This window comes from Gymnoscopelus microlampas (assembly GCF_963454915.1).
Source record: "Gymnoscopelus microlampas genome assembly, chromosome: 20".
NCBI classification, from domain to species: domain Eukaryota; kingdom Metazoa; phylum Chordata; class Actinopteri; order Myctophiformes; family Myctophidae; genus Gymnoscopelus; species Gymnoscopelus microlampas.
Window position 1 is genome coordinate 10,246,050 of NC_139957.1, and position 24,291 is coordinate 10,270,340.

At 42.2% G+C, this 24,291-nt stretch overlaps 1 protein-coding gene across 1 annotated transcript in view; it reads left to right on the forward strand.

Moving 5' to 3' along the window:
- kif6 (kinesin family member 6) overlaps positions 1 to 24,291 on the forward strand; it is a 111,565-nt gene that overhangs the window by 29,992 nt on the left and 57,282 nt on the right. Inside the window, exons 10-12 of the mRNA XM_084045761.1 lie at positions 2,019 to 2,122; positions 4,995 to 5,103; positions 10,335 to 10,473. Of these exons, the coding sequence (XP_083901887.1) occupies positions 2,019 to 2,122; positions 4,995 to 5,103; positions 10,335 to 10,473 (352 nt within the window). The remainder of the gene's footprint in view (positions 1 to 2,018; positions 2,123 to 4,994; positions 5,104 to 10,334; positions 10,474 to 24,291) is intronic.

Genomic DNA, 24,291 nt, shown 5'->3' on the forward strand with positions numbered 1-24,291 from the left:
GCAAGTTGTTACTCGCAAATGAATGGAATACAACGGCTTCCTCGAAAGTGTACCTTATATGGTGAGTCATTCTAAATGTGCTTGTAAACATATCCTTTAACCACATGAACACTAACGGCACTATTCAACAAATGGCAAATATACAAACTTGTAGAATGGCTATTTTCTGCGAAGAGATTTGGTGTTGAGGGAAAAAGTACAGTGGAGTACATTAGGTGTATAGGGTTTAAGTGGTTAAATTGTGATATGATATCTTTAGACTGGTTGTTGTCGAGGCTATTTTGCTGTTGATGGTATAATATGATGAAGGATGGCATCATATGATCATATTATCTTACTTACACAGTAAGTGTATCCACTGTTCTGAGAACCTCTCCCACTTAGTCATTTTAGGCGTCTAATTCCTTTTCTAATGCCGTGAATGTCTGCACTGTGAGAGCGGTGGTTTTAAGTTGCTGCGTAAATAATAATACGTCAGACATATTACAGTATTTTATTATTATTCTATACAGCACCAATTTGGTTGGTATGCGACCTCTGTGTCAGTGCTGCACTAACACAATTTCACATTGACAAAAATATACAAATAGCATAATTGTGTCTGCCATGACAGTTCACAGGCCCTCGCTAAGACTGAGCTCTGGGCTGGTGGAATATTATAAAAAAAACAAGGAAAAACTAAATTCCATAATTGATTAGTCCGTGTCCCAACTAGGCCAAACACTGTCGTCGTAGGGATCAACCCGTTGTAGCTACTATTACATAGCATAACTTCAGCCTTGACCTGAACTCACTAATCTTGCATGTGCGAGCCTAGGCAGCTTAGATGACAACAGCTCCCCTCCCCAGGCTGCCATGGAGCCGTTTAGGCATTGACCCCCGGATGAAGAAAGAGGGAGTACCACAGGCTTATCTCTTAAAAGGTCAAAAGGTTACATCTTAGAGACAGGGGGGACAGCCCTGGACACACTTAATGTTTGGTCGACTCTCCTTTCATGCCTCAAATACTTACCGCGATAAAGTCCACCACATACATAAAGCTGCCAGGGTTCCTAGACATTCCATTCCACAATCTGTTTCATCAAAAAATGGCCATCTTGAAGTTACCACCGCTCAGCAGGTAGGGGAATGCGGTATCTGGGGTAGACGGCTTAACAAATGTGCCTCTGTCTGCTCGAAGAAATGGGGAATTGCATTTCAGGCTGTTTATAAAAAAACAAAGGCAAACTTTTTATGATCTGGAGTCATATCGCTTCTCTGTGGATCTTGACTCTGACATTAATGTGCATTCTTTCTATTATTACAGTTTCTATGCAAAGATTACTATCTAAGTAAGTACTCCCCTAAAGACTGCTTTAAGAGGCTGTGTCTGGGATTGGTGAAATATTCTGCTTTTTTAAATATATATATATATACAGTAACTGGACCCGGCCAGTGGTTACCGACGGCAACCGGCCCGTTGGCCGGGCTTGCAAGCCTTAACTAAACACGTGCGGACAGACAGCGGCAGGAGGTTTTATGTGTTGCTATTCGCCACCGTATAGCTGGCGAACGCTATTTTGTGTTTCTGTGCGGTATCGATGGCTTCCTGGGCTGTCTTGTCGGAGCATCCAGTTGTCTGGAACCGCTTAGGTTTGTCCTCAGAATGCATCGCAAAGATAAGCCGCAAAATCATTTTTTGGGAGGATTCTGTCATCAGCTGGCAGTGGCTGAGGCTTTAGAGAGTGTCTGTGTGTGTGTGTGTGTGTGTGTGTGTGTGTGTGTGTGTGTGTGTGTGTGTGTGTGTGTGTGTGTGTGTGTGTGTGTGTGTGTGTGTGTGTGTGTGTGTGTGTGTGTGTGTGTGTGTGTGTGTGTGTGTGTGTGTGTGTGTGTGTGTGTGTGTGAGAGTGATTTATGAGTTGCACTGCAGGGTGCAGTATATATTTAATATAGTCTTATTTGAAAATGTGTTCCCTAACTGTGCTTTGTACTTACATGTGTACGTGTGTGTGTACGTGTCTGTCCATGTGCATTTACAGCTGATAGTGCGTATGAAGAGGGAGATCCAGTCTCTGAAGGAAGAACTCTCCATGGTCACGGGCGAGCTGAGAGAGGAGCAGCTGACTCCTGAGGAGATCCAGAAGTACGTCGTCCTCCTCCTCTGACCACACAGAGCATCGGTCGGACATTATGCCACGCTTATACTTGAGGATGGTTGATGACTGGCGATGATCCGTGTCAAACATCACGTCAATAACACTTAATTACTCAACATATTCACATATGCCTATACATCAGTCGTTCTCAAACTTTCTCGTGCCAAGGACCCCCAAATTGACTTGTATTTGGCCGTGGACCCCCCCCCCCCCCCCCCCCCATCTGAAAATGTTTTGTGCCAGGGACCTGCCACAAGAGTTATGTTTAAGAACCCTAACCCTAATTCAAAATGATTCAACATTTTCCAAACATCCAAAAATCTAAAATAGCAGATGTACAAGCTCGCAGCGTGGCACGAAGTGATACGCTGTGAGCTTGTAGATCTGCTATTTTTGAATAGCTAACGTATACAATATGGATAAAGGGGTGAAAATGATTGTGATGCGACGCTAACCACTTTTGGTCCCCGGACCCCACTTTGAGAACCAATGGCCCACGTGCTACCAGCTAAGTGGCCTTTGTGGTTAGAATGGCAGCCCTAAGACTGGGAGGTCTGGGTTCGATCCCCCGCCGGGTCATACCAAAGACTAGAAATGGCACACGATGCCTCCCTGCTTGGCACTCAGAACCAAGGGTTGGATTGGGGGGTAAGTCCCTGCAACATACTAGCATCATGTCCAGGGGGAGTACTTGTACATCAAGCTGCAGAAACAGGAAATAGGCTCCTGCCCTATGGCAAGGCTTACCTACATGCTTCTGACCGAGAGTGTCGACATAACGGCTCATGAACAAACGCCCGGAATCCAGATTTGAGGATGCCACATGAAGCCAGAACGTAATAAAGACATTTAAAGTCACCATAGTTGTTCTGGACAACCTCGGAAGGTTTTTGTTTTTGGCACGATCGTTGCTTTTGTGTGTGTGTGCGTGTGTGCACAGTAGCCCTCGGCGAGCCAGTCATCTCAGGACAGTGAGGACGGGAATAGGCCTGCGCTGGTCCCTGTCAGCCCTCCAAAATGTTTACAGCTAGAGCTCAGACTCAAAGAGGAGAGGAGGTCCTCCTTTTTTTAGGACACTAATTTGTATTTGTCATGCTTTAAGGCTCGGAGACTCTACCGGGTAAATATGTATTTCTGATTTACTGCTATGTTCGGGGGTTTGGGGTTTGTCGAAAGCGCCCACATGGCTACGCGTCGTTGCTGAGTTGAAGGCTCGGCTCACTGATGCAGAACCGTATGTAATGGCGTTCCCCCCGAGGCTGTAGCTCAGCCAGGACGGCTATTTTATTGTCGTTGCACTCAAAAACGGTACAGAAAGGAGCCCAGTCAGTGAGGGGGCAGAGATCAAGCCAGAGGTTCCATTAAGGACTTGGCACACGCTGCCTCCAGTGCTGATGTCTTTACCGCTCCCTAGTCCTCGCTCAGGCCGTTTTTTTTATTATTATTTCCCCCTCACCCCAGTCGACTACTCGTGCACCCCCCCCCCCTCCCCCCTCCCCGGGTTTGTGGTGGTTAGCCCACGCAGGGGGGGTGTTTAATGATGTCTGTCGTGACCACATTCACTGACATGCCGACTTTTTATTTAATGACCTCCTCTCTTGGATTATGCTTTGACATTGTCCCGAGTGGCAAATTGGCGGTGCATGCGAACGTTTTCCTGCATTGCCGCCGCGTTTGTTGTCGCATTTCCAGAGCTAACATAATATCAACAGCCATACAACGGTTGACTTCCCGCACTCGTGTTCTCCATAGGCAATCGTCCTTGCTGTCTGGTGCAGCCCGAGTATTTTAGTATCAGTTCATTCAATGATGCGCAATAAAATCATCAATGTTAGTGTATCCATTTGTAACTCAGAGTTAAATGAACACTGAGGATTCTGCTATATATACACAGAATGGCCTTACAGTCGGTCAGAGATAAACAGGAGGTTTCTTTTTTCATGTCTTTTATCTAAACATTATATCCAGTCATTTGCTAATCCTCACATCATCTCACACTTAGGAAAAGTCGTTATTTGGAAACGGTTGCATTGTGGCTTTTTGAAGCATGAGGGCTTCTTTCTCTCCTCAAATATTGTACATGGCATTAGTAGGACATTCTCCAGCTCGGGCTTCGTATCGAGAAGCCCCTGATGACTCGCAGGGCCTTGAAATAAGAGCGCAGCGTTTGTTTTAAGTCCTACCCGTCAGTGTAAACGTTGCGTGTCTCAATCCCTGGGTGATGTTCTAGTGGAAAAGTGAAGACCGCACGTTGTTCGTGCCTACATCGGATCCCGTCTGGACCGGTGCCCTCTTCTCTGGTCTTTTCCAGTGGCCGCTTTTCCAGATCTTGGAAGAACCAATGTTTGGACTATCATCTAGTGATAGTTTATCAACAGGGCCAGGCAGTGGTGGAGCTGCAGCACATGTTTAAGTAAATAGTTTTCTTTGACTGGGACCACGTTTTAAACATCAGAGGTTTCAGCTTCAAATATAGATCTTAACTGTTGGAGTGCCTGAGCACTCCGTGGTGATGACTGATGACGTGGGGGGGACCGCAAACTGACATGTTGCCCTGAAATTGATGCCCTACTCGATATATATATATATATATATATATATATAGTATATGCCATACTACAGTGTCACACAAAAGCATCAAAAGTAGCAGATCTGCAAGCTCGAAACGCGCCGCGTTTCGAGCTTGTAGATCAGCTACTTTTGCTATGTTTAAATTTAAATCCTGAAAATAACAGTTTTGGACATGAGGTTTCCACCCGACAGAGACTATATGTGACATTATATGTACAGTTTGTCTTAATTTTGAAGCAATTTCAATTCTTCAAGATACATATTTTGTGTGTGTGTGTGTGTTTTCAGGTTGGAGGAGTTAGTGAAGGTCTATCTGGATGACCCAGATCCTGAGGTGACCCTGCAGGCTTTGGGACCGGACATGAGAAAAATACATCACTGCTTCTATTTGCTCAAGGTACTGTATCCTCTTCTAAAAAAACTTTGCTCTTTTATTTAACCCAAGACCTGAGGACGATTCTACAAATGCCTTCTAAATCAGTAGTTCTCAAACTTTTTCGTGCCAAAGATGTTGCTATACAGTGTATATAGATAAAATCTAAAGTGGCACAGATGCTTTCCTGGTTTACTCAATTAATTAATTAATTTATACATTTTATTGGACGTAAACCCACTTACATAAAGATGAAAAGTACCCTTCTGTCTCTCTGTCTATAATAAGTGTCTCTGTAGCATGTACTGTACCATTATGGATATACAGTGACACCTGTGATTATTAGCACACACAAGCATGAAAGGAGGATTGGTGGCCAGCTGACCACTCACTACTTTTAAATGGCGCCCCCTTCTGACCTGTTTTTTGAGGTGCATTATTCTCTTGGTCCTCCTCAGTCTACCACAGTATCCGTCTACTTACTGTATGATGGCTGTTACAGTACTTTCTGGTCACCGGAACTCACCATAAACTTGACCAAAAGTTTAATATAAACATTAAACTTTTTTTATGTTTGAAAATGTTTGCTTATGACACACCAAAAATAAGGATGGTTAAAAAAGAAGTGGTTAACCTATACACTTTAACCTTGCCTTTTCTGGACAGTTCTTTTTCCAAGTTCTTTTTTCATCAATGGGTTTTTCAAAGACCCAATTTCTTCGTGCTAATTTTCTGACTCTGCGGCTTGGCCAGGAAGTAATAACTCTGTGCCTTTGGCCAGAAAGTGACAACCTGTTGATTTTCCCATGGCCCGGCTGGAGTCTAGACAGTTCAGTGTTTGCCGATTTTCTTTTTGTCAGCTAATTAGACGTAAGGTGTCAAATGTTGACGCGTTCTCTCTGAGGTCCTGAAGTATGTGTATGTGGACCCGCCGGCGCACAATTCTCACCACTGCTAAGAAACTATGCCACTCAGTGTTGCTAGGTTTTGCTGAGAAATAAGCAACCGGGTCTATGAAAATGAGCCCCAAAGAAGCGGCTGTCAGTTTAACCACTTTTAAACCATAAATACATTGGCTATTCGAAAATATCAGATCTACAAGCTCACAACGGGTTGCATCGCAAGCTTGTAGATCTGCTATTTTCAAAAATATAAATGCAAATATTTGGAATATTTTTTAAACATTTTTACTACGCAAATTTTGTATGGGGGTCCCTGGCACAATATATTTTCAGTTGGAGGTCTGCGGACAAATGAACCTACATATTAATTTGAGGGTCCTTGACATAAAAATGTTTCAGAACCGCTGCATTAGGAAGCAAACCATAGACTGTAAAAAAAAAAGTATGGACACAGCGAGCCCCATTGGTTTCTACATACACTTTTTCGGTGAATTGAAATCCGCCATCTTTGAACTTCCTCTCCCGAAATGCTGCCGGAAACGACTGTTTCCGGCTATTGGCTGCAACCACAGCGAGGGCGGGTCTTCACTCGGTAGAACCAGTAGAAACTCTAGAAACATACCCTACTTTATCATTCATTTTAAAATTAATGGGGCTATAATTTACTAAATGCATATCATGATGATTTAAAAAAGACTTTAAACTAGCGATTGAAAACAAGTGTAACTAGACGCGTCGCAATTCCGGGGAAATTGCAGAGTGTGGTTGCGCCGACGCCGGTCGCGGGTCGCGGCCGCCGGGACTCGAGGAATAGGCCGGGAGGAATAACGTCGGAGGCTGCGCCAATTACATTGTCACGTCTCTCATGAGATCGCTTGCGTTTCATTTTGAAAGGATCGATCCACCCCGAAATAATGTTTTTGCATCAAACGGTTACATTTTGCGCATTTGTGGCGCCCCCTATGGGTCAAAGTGGAAATGTTTTTGGGAATTTGTTGAGTAAACCACCCTCGACATGTGATTTGAATTTGGGATTGACCGGACGTTTCGTTCGTGATTTCTGGCATTTTTGGTAAAACGGGCCCCTCCCGCTAACTTTGGAAGCCATTTACGGACGAACGGTAAGGACTATGAAAATGCCGTTTGGATATGTTTACCGCATGGGCTCAGAGATCATGTGTACCGATTTGTGTGAGATTTGGAAAAAAATTGTAGGAAAAGGAGCAAAAAGTGTGTTTTGAAGAAAATTCAAAATGGCGGAAAATCTATCCTGACGCAAATGGGCGTGGCCTATATGGGGAGATGCGTAATGACCCAAGGAATCCAGGGAAAAAGAAATTTTGATTTTGCGACCTACGGTTCAAGAGTTATAGGCCAAAAGGTAAAGTGGGCTGTTATAGCGCCACCATGTGGCCGACTGGTGTGATTATTTTCATAATAATTTCGCAAAAAACTATTAACCTCCCCTCCAAATCTTGTAACTGTAGCCCTTACGGTTTCCGAGAAAAAAATACTTGAATGGGAGTTTTTGCAATTCCCATTAAAGTGGATGGGGAAATTTAATGCAGAAATAAATCAATATCAAAAAATCTATCCTGACGCAAATGGGCGTGGCCTATATGGGGAGATGCGTAGTGACCCAAGGAATCCAGGTGAAAAGAAATTTTGATTTTCGGACCTACGGTTCAAGAGTTACGGGCCAAAACGTAAAGGGGGCTGTTATAGCGCCACCATGAGGCCGAATGGTGTGATCTTTTTTTCAATAATTTCGGACAATATTATGAATTATCCCTCCAAATCTGATAACTCTAGCTCTTACGGTTTTTGAGAAAAAAATACTTGAATTTGAGTTTTTTCACTTTTCCATTAAAGTGGATGGGGACATTTAATGGCACTAATAAATTAATATCAATTAAACTATTCAACCAATCTCCTAGCCCTATACAAGCGCACGATTCCCGTTCAAGACGGTCATTTTGATATATGGCACAACATTAGGGGATAAAAACTGTGGGAGGAGATGCGTCTGAAAAAAAGTTTATCTATAAATAAATAAATAAAGAGTATAGAGTACTATAGTCTGGTTGCCCTGTTGGGCAACCACACTAATAAAATCAAGTGTAAAGGCCGCCCAAAATCTTGTTCACTTCTATTGAGAGTATAGTGTATTTTGACCGGTAGAAGGTGAAATAGCGATATCTGCTGGGCCATTAATAGGAACTGCATGCTGTGTTCCAGCTCCAGGGGTTTGCCCCTTGAAGCAAACCCAAAGAAACAATTACACTTTAGGAACAAGCCCCCAAAACGATTCAACCCGCAACTACCAATATTTACAAGTGACTTCACATAAAATCAAGGGCAAAGTTGCTTATAATAAGCGGACATGGCAACCCTGATGCCATCGTGTTCGTCACTGCTCACATTTCCACTGCAGACGTGCTCTCATTCATCTACAGTACAAGTAATGTATTCAAAGCTGAATATGTTTTTCTTAATACAAAAAAAACCAAGTGATTTTAACAAAATAACTGTGATTGAAATGTAATCAAATGACTGTCATCAAATAAGCGCAGAGAGTTGTAAATTACAGAGAGGAATTTGTTTAGAATACAACTTTTGGTAGACCCATCCATCATGAGAACATAAATAAACAATATTTATATAATACCACATGTAGTTTCTTAAATGGCAGATGTCAGACTTCCTGGTGAGAAAATTACCCTGCTATGTACAATATTACGGTATTATTTGCAGTGAATTGAAGCTGATTCCAAGTTCCGACAGTACCTCGGTAGACAAAGTAAATACTACAATTAAACATGGGTTTTGCTGTGTCCTTTGTGTGACTATATTTTCTCAGGTAGGAGTGGTGGGGATCATTATAACTTGGATATCGTCTTTGTAAATTGAATTGAAAAGTCTCAACAATAGCAGATCGACGAGCTCAAAGCGCATTGCTTGGCGCCGCCTTTCGAGCTTGTAGATCTGCTTGTGATATGTTTGTGTGGCGCTGTGTGGTATGATCAAGGAGGGCGTGAATTTACAAAAAAACACAAAAAGTTAAAATATGGAGATAAGATGTTTCTGCCCGACAGCAAACAACGACACATTTCTTGGTTGGTTTTTAGCATTGATTCTCGTACAGTTTGTCAGCATATTTTCTGTAGTCTCTTTCATGGTGTCAGCAGGATAATGGTAGAAAACTCTTATTACGATTCTGTTTGGGATTATAGCTTCATGGCATAATTATTTGTATAAAAAACGACTATTCAGCCGTTTCTGTCATTGTGGGCGACAGGCCGGCTCACCACTGCTTAAGACCACTTTAACCCCAGCATCCGTATTGTGGGGAAAGCTTTCACAGAAAATATCAGATCGACAAAAAAAATATCAGATCGACACAACGCGTCGCGCTGCGACGCGTTGTGAGCTTGTCGATCTGCTATTTTCTGCAAAAACAATAAAGACACTAGCCCTGAGGGGCTCCCGTCAACCATATGGGGTTTAAGTGGTTAATGAATTGAGGTTGAAACAGTGTGGCGTTGTTGAGCGGAGCCGTTGCGCGGGGCGGGGCTCTCTCTCCTCTGGTTGGGAGTTGGAGCGGACCACCAGAAGCCATTCCCAGATCCCACTCCAGTGCTCTGTTTATCTCTGCTCCGGTTTGTTATGGTCCCAAAAAAATACTCCCATCTCCTTTTCAGTTTACATTCCTCCCTGCATCACCCCAGTCATACTTCGCTGATTCTCGGATCTGGCTTAAATTTCTCTTTTTTTGCATTTGCTTTGTTCTTTTTGTTCTCGTCTCTAAGCTGGCTCCTCTTGTCCATACCGATCTGTCCATCTGGCTGGCTTGTTTGTTTCTGTGTTTTCGCCGTCTATTTATCATTGTGCACGGTGTGCACGTTGTACATGTACATGTATTTTGACCTCAGTTTCTGCCTTGCTCTTGCATCTTCATCCTTTAGGATGACATTTAGTCCCAGAAAGTGTTTGAAATCTTCTTTTATGTATGTTCACATTCGTGTGCCTACAAGGACCACTTTTCAGAAGAGTACGTTCAACGTTCATTAACCCATTAAAAGCATCTGTGTCATTTTAGACTTTAGCTAGCATTTTTTTCTTCTGGGGGTCCCTGGCACAAAACATTTTCAGATTGGTGGGGTCCGCGCTGCCAAATACGTCTAATTTTGGGGGTGCCTCCTTGGCACGAAAAAGTTTGAGAACCACTGATTTAGAAGGCATTTGTAGAAATGGCCTCAAGTCGGCCTCAAGTTTTACTGGGTTAAAGAATGGAAAGGGCTGCGTTGTTTCTTTCATTCTTGACCAATGATACTAATGTCTTTTACTGTGCAGGTGATAATCCGGCAGAAGCTATCTGGTGGGGATGAGCGACAAGATGGGCAAGTCAGGGAATCAGAAAGCCATGACAGCCCAGAGCCAGCACATCTCACCAGGCTGAAGGAGATGCTGACACAACGTGACAACGAGATCAGTATCCTTTGGCCATTGAGGGGAGAATATTGTTTAAACTTACAGTATATTTTTCTGTACAGTATACGACTTAATATCGTTGCTGAAACCTCTTATCTTCATATTCTAACCTTTTGTGTTTTTTTGTAAATGAATGCCCACTTGATCATACTACAGCGTCACACAAAAGCATACAAAAAAACAGATGTACAAGCTCGTCTTTGCGCCACGTTTTGAGCTTGTAGATCTACTACTTTTGCTATTTTTTTATTTGAATCCTGAAAAGTAACAGTTTTGGACGTACTGTATGAGGTTTCCACCCGACAGAGACGATATATTTTAATAGACCCCAGCCAGTGTAACTTTGCCATTGTTTAAGTCATACTGTTTCTGTTTGCTTTGGTTCAAATGTCCTATAATGTCTAACATACTGTGAAAAATGAAGTCTAATATGATATACAATAAGCTTATGACGACAGTATATTTTAGGTTTGAGCCTAAATTCAAATTTTATTGTTTTTTTACGGTCTAGCCAAACTATTTAATCACACTTACTGTTGAAGGCACAGGAACAGTTTAACTTCATTAGCAGAGAGATATTTAATCTGAAGTAGGCCTACGGCTGCTGGTGGAATTACACGCTTGGAGCGCGGTGCTTTCTCAAACACATGAATTATGTAATTTAAGCAGGGCTGAAGTCCTCACCAGCCGCCTCCCCCCCCCAAAAAAAAAAATCCACACGGAATGTTTTTGTAATATGTATCTTCAAATACATCTTCCACCGTTAATGACAGCAATTACCGCTATTAATCATAATTGTTCTTGTCTAAAAGATGATATTTCCAATGGCTTTCGGAGATGATTTTTTTCTCCCCCCCTCTCGTGCCCCCCCCCCACTCCCCACCTCACCGCGGCTTCTCATTAGATCAGGGCACATTAGTCGGAAAATCTAGATGTCCACTTGATTGTTTAGCCGCAAAAAAACTCATCTCTCCAAGACAAATAGGATATTATCATGGAGATATTTCACCGTGGTGTGTCTTGGAGCTAGGCACGTGTAACGATTTGAAAAATCCTTCAAAATGTGACATACAATTAGCCACACCCTTCCCCAACAGTGGTTGCTCTATACATAATGCAGACATCTTGACGAAAATTGCCGCTGTATGGGACAGATTATCTTTGATGCACGTTTCAATAGTACACACACACACACTGTATTTTCGGAATGTATAGCAAGGCCTGTTATACGCTACAGACGGCGTACGTATTATCTCTCTATCACAGTTATTATTGTATTTGTTTTCACGATGAACGTCTTGCAGATGTAAACTCGCCGTTCCTCGCAGTAAGGGTGGTCTGGCGTTATGGGATGTGGTAATCATCCCCTCGTCAGCTCGGCCGGCGTGATGATGACATCACCTCCAGTGTCTATCTCCTAATAGCCACCTAGACCTAGAGCAAGGTTACAACTTAACCCATTAAAACCGGGAACGCATCTGTGCAACCACTTTAACCATTTTTTTATGCTCGGTGCTGCACTATGAGCTTGTAGATCTGCTATTTTTGAAAAATTCATTTTTTGCAAATCTTTGAATATATATTTTTTTTAAAGCGAACATTTGTAACTCAAATCTTTGCTTTTGGGGGGTCCCTGGAACAAAACATTTTGAGATGGGGGGGGGTCCGTGGCCAAATACATATCTAAATCCTAACAGGATGTTGCTATCTCAGTGGTGCTCCAACTTTTCCATGTCAAGGACCCCCAAAATGATATGTAATTTGGCCGCGGACCCCCATCTCAAAATATGTTGTTCCAGGGACCCCCAGAAGATCGGAGTTATTTCTTTTGCTTTAAAACATATATATATATATACCGATCTACAATGAGCTTGTAGATCTGCTATTTTGAATAGCCAAATAAATCATAAAATGACACAGATGCGTTCCATGTCTTAATGGTTTAAAGCCCATATCCGTTTGCTAATCACCATGCTTCCCATGGTGTGCGCTGCCCCACCACCACCACCACCCCATAAGACACTGGGCTGGGAGGCATTAGTTCCCATCCCACAGATCTCTAGCGATGCCAGACTGATGCTGTGTCTCCACAGGGTTCATTATGTGAGAGGTTCCCCTTGTGGAACAAAGCCACAAGTGGAGTCTTGGGCAGTGTTGCCACGTCAGCTTATTACAAGCAGTTTTTTTTTTGGCTTATAAATATGGGTAGTTGCGGGTTGGTTTTTTTTGGGGGGGAGGGGGGGTTACTTATTTGGGCTTGTTTCCTAATGTTTTTTTTTCATGGTAAGGACCCCCAGATTAATATGTATTTGTCCGCAGACCCCCCATCTGAAAATATGTTGTGCCAGGGACACCCCATACAAGATTTGTGTTGTTAAAATGTTTTTTAAAAAAAAATATTTTTTTATCAAGATTTTTAGCCGTAGCCCAGTAGTCCGCTTCTTTCGGGCTCGTTTTCATAGACCCGGTTGCGTATTTCTCTCACAAAATCTGGCAACACTGGTCTCGGGTGTACCCTCTCCACCAGCCCTTGTACAGAGACTCCAGTGGGCACATGGTAATGGTTAGCTAAGCCCTACTGCAGAGATGACACACACATCCACCACAAACATTGGAACATGATGGTAGAGCAACAGGGCTGACTAACAAACAATGGGTGGATGCTCAGTAGAACATGATGCAGCACGGTGGCTCTCAAAACATCTACAATGCTGCAACCAGTGGTGTAAAAAGTACTCACATCTTTTACTTATGTAAAAGTATCAATACTGCTATGTAGATATACTCGGTTACAAGTAAAAGTCAAGAATTCAAAATTGACTTGACTAAAAGTACAAAAGTATCGGTATCAACATGTACTTCAAGTACCAAAACTAGAAAGTACTCATTGTGCAGAATGTTCCATTCCACACGTTTTCAAATGTATAAAAATCTTTAGAAAATCGCAGATCTACAAGCTCACAATGCGTCGCATCGCGGCGCATTGTGAGCTTGTAGATCTGCTATTTTCAAATGGCCGAAATGTATTGGGCTGAAGTGGTTAATGTATGTTTTGTAATAATAATCAAAATCTACAAAGTAACTAGTAACTTAAGTTTTCAAATAATTGTAGTGTAATATAGGCTGTGACCCATAGGCCACCATGCCAGGGTCCACCTGCATGCACCGCAAGCTTCCCTGCGAGCAGGTGACATTTGAGCGTGTTGAAGGCACTGGACAAGTCAAAGAACATGCTCTCGAGTCCTTGCCAGTGTTACCCTGTAGGGCAGTGGGTTTCAACCTTTTTCCCGTCAAGGACCCCCAAATTGACACATATAAGCCCACGGACCCCCATTTGAAAAGATATGCCAGGTACTCAACCATTTAGGTTTATTGGGGGTCCCAATCTACACTGTATCACCATCATCAGTGTTCATTTAACTCTGAGAGTGTACAAATGGAACCAAATGGACCCGTTAGGGTCCATTTGGTTGCTAACTATTAATTTGGCTGGGGACCCCCTGGAACCCCGTCAAGGACCACTGGTGGTCCCCGGACCACTGGTTGAAAACCCCTGCTGTAGGGCACTGGTTCCCCAAACCTTTTAGCTCAAGACCCAAAAGAGAAATTAGATGTTTGCCCCGGGACCCAAACTAGTGAAAATAGCAGATCTACAAGCTCAGATGCTGCAGGACCAGTCGCTCAAAGGTCTTCATGACCTGTGATGTTAAGGCGACTAGCCTGTAGTAATAATAATGTTTCCTTTAGTAGAATACGTACTAGATTGCAGCTTTAATAATGAACTACTGGTTGTTTAGTTTAGTATTGATACTCTTTACGTCTGGGCAAAATGCCACATGGCACATACTGTATGTTACCACTGTTGTAGTAACTTAAGGGTTTTTAGACTACTTTTAGAGAAGTTTATCCTTGATAGAAGGGGAGTTATTCAAACAGTGCACAGCAATATCTTTTTTTCCCACTATCTTCCTACGGCCCCCCCATTACTACGAGGCTTGTGCTGCTGCATGTTTGGGCGACTTATCATAAACTAGCTTGACAATAGTAAGCCACTCACTTATTACCTTCGCAACTGCGAGTGGAGCCGAGGTGTAAATAATGGGAGAAGTTGGATGACAGTGATTCAAGAAATCTCCAAGAGGGTAACTTGTAACTGAGATCTCAGGTGGAAAAATGAATCGGTAGTAATAACAACCAGCAGGTTGTCCTCTTTTATTTTCTCTTGGCTCACATGAACTGTTGATTGTGTCCAAGAATGAGAGTTGGCTTCTGCTGAATCATATTTGCCGGTTTGATATGGCGTGCAAGTAATGTGCAACGCCATGTTTATGTTATTGGCAGCGATCACCCAGATTCCTCCTAACAGTTCTGGCGATTGTGCGATATGCACTCTCACGTCAAGACATTATTACCCCCGATTCCCCTTCCCTCTAAATAATGTCCTGAAATTTATTGCTACGGCTTAAACAGGCCTTACTGTGTTCTCTTCCTGTACTCACAATATCCCCCCCTAGGTTACCAGTCATGTTATCGTTGCTGTCGGACAGAAACCTCTTATCTCCATATTCTGACTTATTGTGTTTTTTCGTAAATTAATGCCCTTCTTGATCACACTACAGCGTCACACAATAGCATCAAAAGTAGCAGATCCACAACCTCAAAACACGGCGCGAAACGACGCGTTTCAAGCTTACAAGTAGATCTGCCACTTTTGCTACTTTTGAATTTGAAACCTGACAAGTAATAGTTTTGGACATCACCCGACAGAGAAGATATACTGTACTGTATTGGAGATATTTATTCATCTAGTACTTTTTTTTCTGCTTCCAGGCTTTCAGGCTATTTTCAGGCTTTCTGTTTTATTGGATGGGTGAAAGTGGAGATGACTGGAGGGTTGGGGGGGATAGGGGAAATCAATTAATTGCACGCAAGCAATCAGCTGAGCTCAACAGAAAAGGCGTTAATTAATTCAAAACCTTTTGCATGCAACAATATATGACCTTATTTTTCTTTTGTATGTTTTTCCTGTAAGCCAATGTTCATTGGGGTAAATCCAATTCAAATTCATTGATTTGGTTGCGCTTTTGGAAGGTTGGCATTGGCATGTTGGTTGTAACCCCACAAAGTAAAATTGGTAATTTGTCCATTTGTACACTCTCAGAGTTGAATTACCACTGAGGATCTTACTGTGCAAGAGGTAAAGCTTTAGCTTTGGGTATACACTAGTGATATCTCTGCACGTAGCGGAAGTAGTTGTATGTAGTTGTCTTTCATTACCTGAACTGAACACCTTTTTCTTTTGTAATCACAGCATCTCTTCCAAACTTGTAGATCTGCTACTTTTGCTGTTTTTGAATTTGAATCCTGAAAAGTAACCGTTTTTTGACATCGCTTTCCACCCGACAGAGATGATTTGTAGAATCGGCCTCTTGGTCTTAAATGGGTTAAATTAACTCCTCGTTTCCTACATTTGCTTCCTTTCCTTGTGTCCTTCCTTGCGTCCCTCCCACCGAGGATGCATTGAGGAAACGAGGCGAGGAGAGAGTAAATGAAGAAATGTTGATTTAGAGAAGTGGTACGTACGGTATATTCCTCTTACGTGTCATGTTAAGCAACGTCCAAAATGTTCACCCCAGAAAACGGATGCTAGGGTTCATGTGGTTAATTTGCTAAGATGGTAAACACTTGGTGTGGTGTTAAAAGTCCTTAAATTGTCACTTTAGAAACATGCAGATACCCTGTATACAGTTAGACAGTATGTTGGTTTGTTTACTGTTGAGTGAGAAAACAATGCTACTGTAATCATGTGGGGACCCCCCAAAATCACTCCTCACTTTGGGAACCATTGGTGTAAGGCACTTTTCCCACTCTGTCCTGAGAGGTTAACACAATTGGAGTTTTATTTGAGACTTGAATCTTTATGGTAAGGTGGATTCTCTTTAGAATGGCTCTAAATTCAAAATAATTGTTTCGGAATGCAATGGGGACTTAATGAAAGCTGTTGGTGATTTAGGAGCGTTACAGACACCAGTGTGGAAAAGGCTACGCGCGTGATTCATCTTCAGAAAACATCTTTTACTTTGAAGTGCATCATGTGAACTCCTGGGCTCATGAAATTGCTGTGATTAACCTCTTGGTATGGTATTATATGCATAAAATCTTCTTCAAAACACATGCATGCACACACGTTTATTTAATCTACATAAGCATTCTGCAACAATACTAGCGATCCTCTCCAATCACCTTCAGTGTGGGACTCGAGGACGCCAGAAGTGTCATGTTTTTCCCACGCGTTAACATCTTTCAAACCACACTATAGCGTCTCTGTCGGGTGGAAACCTCATATGTCCAAAACTGTGACTTTTCAGGATTCAAATTCAAAACTATTCAAAAGTAGCAGTTTACGGGGTTCCCGCTGGCCTAGCGGTCCAGGCGCATACCACATATGCTGGTAATCCAGCTTGACATCGTGTCGCGGGTTTCGACTCCCGATCTCGACGACCTTTGCTGTGTGTCACCCCCCATCTCTCTCCCATTTCCTGTCAACCCACTATCCTATCAATAAAGGCAGAAAAAGCCTTAAAAAAAAAAAAAAAGTAGCAGTCTCCAGTTTGTAGATCTGCAACTTTTGATGCTTTTGTGTGATGCTGTAGTATGATCAAGTAGGGCATTCATTTACGAAAAAACACAAAAAGTAAAAATATGGAGATAAGATGTTTCTGCCTGACAGCAACGATTTGCTATCCCGCCCAACATATCTGGTTGCAATAAAACCTCATGTTCTCTTATTATTACTAGCACTACTTTAGTGTTTATACTATATACTATATATACTATAATATACAGTACTTTGTTGACCAGGGTCCCCCAGGGCTCTGTACTTGGCCCCTCCTTTTTTCCCTCGTCACAGAAAACAGCCGAACTGCAAGCTCACTATGGGCTGCGTGAGCTTTTTGATCTGCTTGTTTTCACCAAATGTTTGCCTACTATGACATGCCCAGAAGAGAGATGCTATGATTCATGAGGTTAATGTACTGTACTACCACAGTGTAGCAGTACATAAAAGTCAAGTCATTGAAGTATTGGAGGTTTTTGTGTATTTCTGGGACTTCTGGGACGTCTATTTGTGTGAGAGACACATATTGTGCCAATATTGTGAGAACACCAGCATCTAACGTGTTTCTCAAACTTTTTTTGTGCCAAGGACCCCAAAAGTGATATATATTTGGCCGCGGACCCCCATCAGAAAATTTCTCCCAGAAGATAATATTGGTGTCAAAATTATTCAAAAAACACATTCAAGATTTTTCTGTTTCAAATCTTTTTTATTGTGAAGCACAGGGTAATATTATACATTTCTGTTCATACATATGGATTGCTTCCTTTTTTCTTTTTTTTTTAACAAAAACCAACAGACATATACACAAAATAGACGAGTAACATGAAAAGAATACACTCAAATTTAAGCAAAAAACAATGGGACCCTCCCGCCTCCCTTCCCCCTCCCCAGAAGTGCTGCCCCAGACTAGATTACTTGCGACACGGGTCATCCACAAGGATTAGCCTATCAACCTTTAAGAAAGGAGACTAAAGGCTTCCAAATCTTTTCAAAATCTTTCAGTTTGTCTTTGAGTATAAATCTGATTCTTTCTAAATGATGATTTTTCAACAATTTTCAAAAATAGCGTGAGCTTGTACATCTGCTATTTTTGAATAGCCAATTTATAAATAGATAAATGGGTTACAATGATTGTGACTCTGTATGAACACATTTTGCCGGGGACCCCCTGGAACCCCCTCAAGGACCCCTGGGGGTCCCCGGACCCCACTTTGATCTAAAGAGCTTTCACTTGTAGGGGAACCGAGTCTGCCAAGCAGCTTGAAGTTGTTTTGTGTCTACTGTTATGAAAATGATTACTGATTGAGTCAAATTGCTGTTCCCTTATCTGTTTACGTTGGTCTTTTCACAGCGTACAGTGCACTTGTCTGTTCTTATAAAATTGTGAATTGTACGTAGTTGAACATAGCTGCAAGTCAAAATTGGGCTTTGAATAGCTCGTGACTATGCAAGACCACCTTTATCTGGTCAGATTGTGTGTGTATGTGCAGTTTGGCATGTGTGTACTGTATGTGTATATATCGTGTCTGTCGGGTGGAAACCTCATATGTCCAAAACTGTTACTTTTCAGCATTCAAATTCAAAAGTAGCAGATCTACAAGCTCACAAGGCATCGCTCGCACCATGTTTCAAGCTTGTAGATCTGCTACTTCTGATGCTTTTGTGTGACGCTGTAGTTTGATAAAATAGGGCGTTAATTTATGAAAAAAACACACAAATTTGCCCGACAGCAATGATAAGCAAAATAGGACAGGGTTAACCACTTCTTATCTACATACTTAATTGACTGGGGTTCCCTTGGGGTCTATACTTGGTCTGCTCCTTTTTCCCGCTCCACCAATTCTCTCTGCCGCAAATAGCACATCTTTGTCAACATGTAAATGAGATATTTTCGCTGCATGTTCACCTATTCTTCGCTGAATGTTTGCCTATTATGATATGCCCAGAATGGGGACAATAGGGTTCATGTCGTTCGAACAACGATTTCAATGATTGTGAATTACAGTTACTAATGAGACTCTCGTGATAAGCTATGTTGGGACAAGCATTAGCGAGAGTGCCAGGATGGCTGATACTGCACAGTTTGTCTTTCTTGGATAAAACATTTCTGGCTTACTGGCTGCTCAATAGGAATGTTTTTTTTTTTAATTCAACAATGCCACAGTTTGACTGATGAACTTGAGGTGCCCTAAGTCCCAGCCAGCTGTGGTAAAATACTTATTCCTTCACGTGAAACATGATTGATTAATGATTACAAATTTGCAAGCATTTTGGCAAACCTTTTTCAGCATAACAGACTGCTTATTTGTCATCTTCTGTTCATTGGCATTGCTAAAGCACTTCTATCATCTATTTCAGGAGCATAGATGAGTGGTTTTCAAACTTTCTGAGTCCAAGGCACACCAGTGGGCAAGTCAATATTTCAAGGCACACCTGTATTGAAGTCTGCATTGAAGAGACACTTGTTCATACAAGCTTTTGGCATATAGTTTGTTTTATTTTTGTTGACCTTACTTTAAGCGTCTTTGGGTTTTTGAAAGGCACTATATAAATTCAATTTATAATTGTATTCATAGCAAAGCAATAATAATAGATAAACATTAACATAATTTGTCACCTATAATGACATGGCCAGAATAGGGATGAAGTGCTTACAATAAATATATTTTTTAGAGCATAGAACTGACCTCTTTATTGGAATTAGTACCCACAAGCCACAAAGTACTCATATAGTAACTTTTTGTGTAGGTGTATATATTGCAATAATGTGTGGTTGTAACAAAACCGGCACACCATTTGAAAACCGCTGTTGTAGATGATCTAATTCCTAGATCAGCTCTGTGGGGAATAAATACTGCTTTCTCATCCGTATCCAGTCACCATGAATGTGTCCTTGAGCAAGGCACTAGAGGTGCAACAGTTAATTGAGCTAATCGATTTAATCTATTATAAAGATAATCGTTTTTTTTAAATAAAGAAAACAGAAGATTACAAGCTCATAATGTAGCATTTTTTGTGTGACACTGTAGTATGACAGAGTATAAAATAGAGCTTAAGTGGTTAATCAACTGATTTAGTCGATTGTAAATCTATTACATCAATCTATAGAATATTCCGTGTTGATTCGTTGATCTATAGAAACTATAACAAACTCGAAAAAGTGCTCCTCGGAGCACAGGTCTCCACCAGGTCAGGTAGGTTATTGTGGCCCAGCAATGTTCGGAATTTGTCAATCAAGATGGAATAGGAAAAATCGAACAGATCCATCTTGATCACATGACCATAAGATAATGTGTACTGATTTGCGTGATGTTTGGACAAAATCTGTAGGAGTCATATAAAAAAATGCGTTTAGCAAAAATCGTCCTCCTGGTGGCACTATAACAGGCCCATGTGAAAAATTTGGGGCAGAGGTTCTGCTCTGGAATCCAGTGTGTGCGCACAGTTTCACATCGGGCCAACGGTGCCGGAGATTAGCTGTTCAGACGGACGGATGGATGAACGGACACACAGATAGACAGGGTGCAAAACATAGTCTCGGCCATGCCTTCGGCCTGGCGGAGACAATTATTAAAAAAAAAAATTGAATGTTGTTTTTGCCAGTAAGGATAGAGAATTAGACTTTGTTTACACTCATTGGACTGTCTGCCTTGTTGGCTCAGCAGTATAATGGAGGGTGACAAGAAAGATGAAAAGGAGAGACTCAACAGACGTCATGCGCTGAGCGCGGAGACCACAGCATTCTGAGCACATGGCATGTCGCCCCAGCCACACAGCCCGGCATACCTCCTCCAGGGAAATTCAGAACATACACTAGCAGCCATTGGTAGTGTTTAATCAGTACAAAATGGAAAATGAAATGAAAATGAAATGTCTGTAATGGAAAAACCCTGCTGAACAACAGCCTACGAAACAATAACATTGGACCCAGGAAAACGGTGACAACCTTTACCTGGCTTTCCAGGCTTGGCACGCAAAGCTCATTTAGAATTGTGCCGGTTGTAAGGTTTTTGCCATTTTTGCAAAGACTGTACGGTTTGGTTTCGTTGGAAACTGTAACTGGAGAATGTTATTGCTTTTTGTGTTATTGTCTCCGCCAGGCCGAAAGGCGAGAGTATGTTTTCCACCCCGTCCGTCCGTGTGTCCGTGTGTCCGTGTGTGTGTCCGTCCGTCCGTCTGTGACCAGCTAATCTCCGGCACCGTTGGCTTGATCGCAGCGAAACTGTGCACACACACTCCCTGGATGCCAATTCAGAACCTCTGCCCCATATTTTTCTCATGGGCCTTTTATAGCGCCACCAGGTGGCCGATTTGTGCAAAACATATTTTTTTGTTGGTGACACTGTCGTCCGCTTCGAATCCACTGAGAGAAACATGAATTGGATTCCCTGGCTTCGCTCAGAAATCGTCTGTCGGGTGGAAACCTCATACAGTATGTCTGAAACTGTTACTTTTTAGGATTCCAATTCAAAAATAGCAGATTGACAAGCTTGTAGATCTGCTTTTTTGGATACTTTTGTGTGACGCTGTAGTATGATGAAGTAGGGCATTAATTTACCAAAAAAAAATACAAGTTAATATGGATATAAGAGGTTTCTGCCCGACATCGACGAAATAATACCCATTTATCATCCAACTGCAGTTTTTTTTCTTCTGACTGCACTCGATTGAAAAGCCTGAATTGTGTGTCGACCAACCCAATTTCAGCCCGGCCACAACTAGATGTCTCCTGAACTCATGAGAAGAACCAGGCTCATGTGATGACGGCTAACGTGTTGACGGCAAATTACCAGTTGTCGTTAGCTCATCAAATACGCTCCACTGTTCAGTGGAACAACGGGAAGATGTGGAATCATCTGTTTTCCTCATGTACTGTAAAGTGGAGTGACCCCTTCCCCCATATCGCTGTTGTCGGACAGAAACCTCTTATCTCCATATTAACTTTTTGTGTTTTTTTCGTAAATGAATGCCCTACTTGATCATACTGCAGCGTCACACAAAAGCATTAAAAGTAGCAGATCTACAAGCTCGAAACGCGGTGCGAAGATCTTGTAGATCTACTACTTGAATCCTGGAAAGTCACAGAGACGATATGAATATCGTCACTGTCAAGCAGAAACCTTGTATCTTCATATTTAGTAATTATGGCAAACATAGCAGATCGACAGGCTCAAAATTTGTCGCTACGCGCCAAGTTTCGAGCTTGTAGATCTGCTATTTTGGATACATTTGTGTGACGCTGTAATATGATCATGTAGTACGCCATTCATTTATGAAGAAAGTAAAAAACACAAGTTAAAATATGGAGGTTTCTGCCTGACAGCGACAATATACAAAAAAAATGTCACATGAAATAAGTCTTCATGGGTCTATATCTGTGCCAGGATAAATTCCCTTCCCGCCTTCACAACAGGACAGAACTGTGTGTTCCTGCTGTGTTTCTCTCGTCATGTAATGGTGTCAGACGACAACCAGAGCTGTCTTGAAATGTCTATTTTTGTGTTCTATGGTATAGGCATTAATGATGGGTACACAGTCAAATCTGTGTTCATTTATCCATTTACACACTACACAGAGTGAAAGTTAACGGTGTGGATTTTTACTGTGTACTAATCAGTGAATCCGGCCTGAAAGCGGTTGATTGAAGCCAGAGTAGCAGTTTGGCAGTTGGAAGGGCACAGCGTGCAGAGAAGGAAACCATTATAGGCAGTTGTCCTAATGCACAGGGACAAGGTGTATGGAGCAGTGAAACGTGTCATGGCATAAGTGTGAATGAGAACCTAGAGGGGCTTATGTCAACTCCTGCAGTGTGAGCCATCCAGTACACAACTAGAGCAGTGGTTCTCAAACTTGTTCGTGCCTAATGGACCCCCAGAAGAGAAGATTTATGTAAAAATATATCTATATATATATATGAAAAATATATTTTTCAAAAATAGCCGATGTACAAGTTTGCGGCACGAAGTGAAGCGCTGTGAGCTTGTAGATCTTCTATTTTTGAATAGCCAACATATTAATGGATAAAGTGATTAAAATTATATTGTGATGTTACATTAACTGCTTTTGCTGGGGACACCCTGGAACCCCCCCAAGGACCCCACTTTGAGAACCACTGTAGAGAAGTGCGCTCCTTGGAGCGCAGATCTCCGCCAGGTCGGGTTGCCTACCCAGGGCTGTGTCAGTCATAGGGTGCAGACGCCAGGATCAGGAGGGAGATTGAGGTTGTACGACCGTGTGTTCCGTTTGTATACGCTAGGTGTTAGAAAACTGATAAATGAACACTTAGGATTTTACTGTGTGCTCATAAACAGACTTACGGTGCACACACACACACACGCTCGCTCGCTCATCAGCAGGAGAAGATTGTGTGGAATCTTGGCAGGCTGTCTGCAGCCTCTCGGGCTCCGCTGATTCATCCCAGACCATGACATCTCCCTGGGCCTGTAAGGTCACATATCTACACTGCAGCACATGGCGGTTAACAAAAAAATAAAATATATATATATATATATATATATACAGTGTGTGCATGCGGATGTTTACCTTTTTATGTTTTTATGGCGTGGCTCTGCAAGAGGCTAGCCATCTATGAGAGGATCTGTGTGTGTACACTACAGTATGCCTACGTGCGTGCGTGCGTGCGTGCGTGTGTGTGTGTGTGCTCGGTCTGTCTGACTGTCCTGAGCTAATCTCGCAAAACGCTAGACCGATCAGCACCAAACGTTGCATGCACACTGGCAGTGGGCCACAGAATTCTTTCACGTTTTGTACTTTTTGAAATATTGTAACTAACATTTTATTATGGAAGCCATTTCACTGAAACAGTCATACTGTATGCCATATATACTTCATACTGTAGATGACTGATGTCACAGGCTGTTCACAGGATGGCTGAGATCCACATGGGAGCCACACCGTTTCTATGTGGATCCCGAGATCCGCACCATTGCCTATTTTTAGCATCTACTGTATCTAGCTCAAGCTTTTTCGTGACACCATTGCTTGCCTCAACTCTGTCAAATCCAGAGTGTTAATTATCTCCTTCAGGTCGGAACGGCCGGGAGAAGAATAGGGAGACCACCTCCATCCACTGCAGATGTACTAGTTATGTTTTATTAACATATAGACTGATTGAAATAAGGTTTTATTCATTAAAATAAGTTATGCATTGCAGCTTTAGAGTGTGAAAATGGACCCACC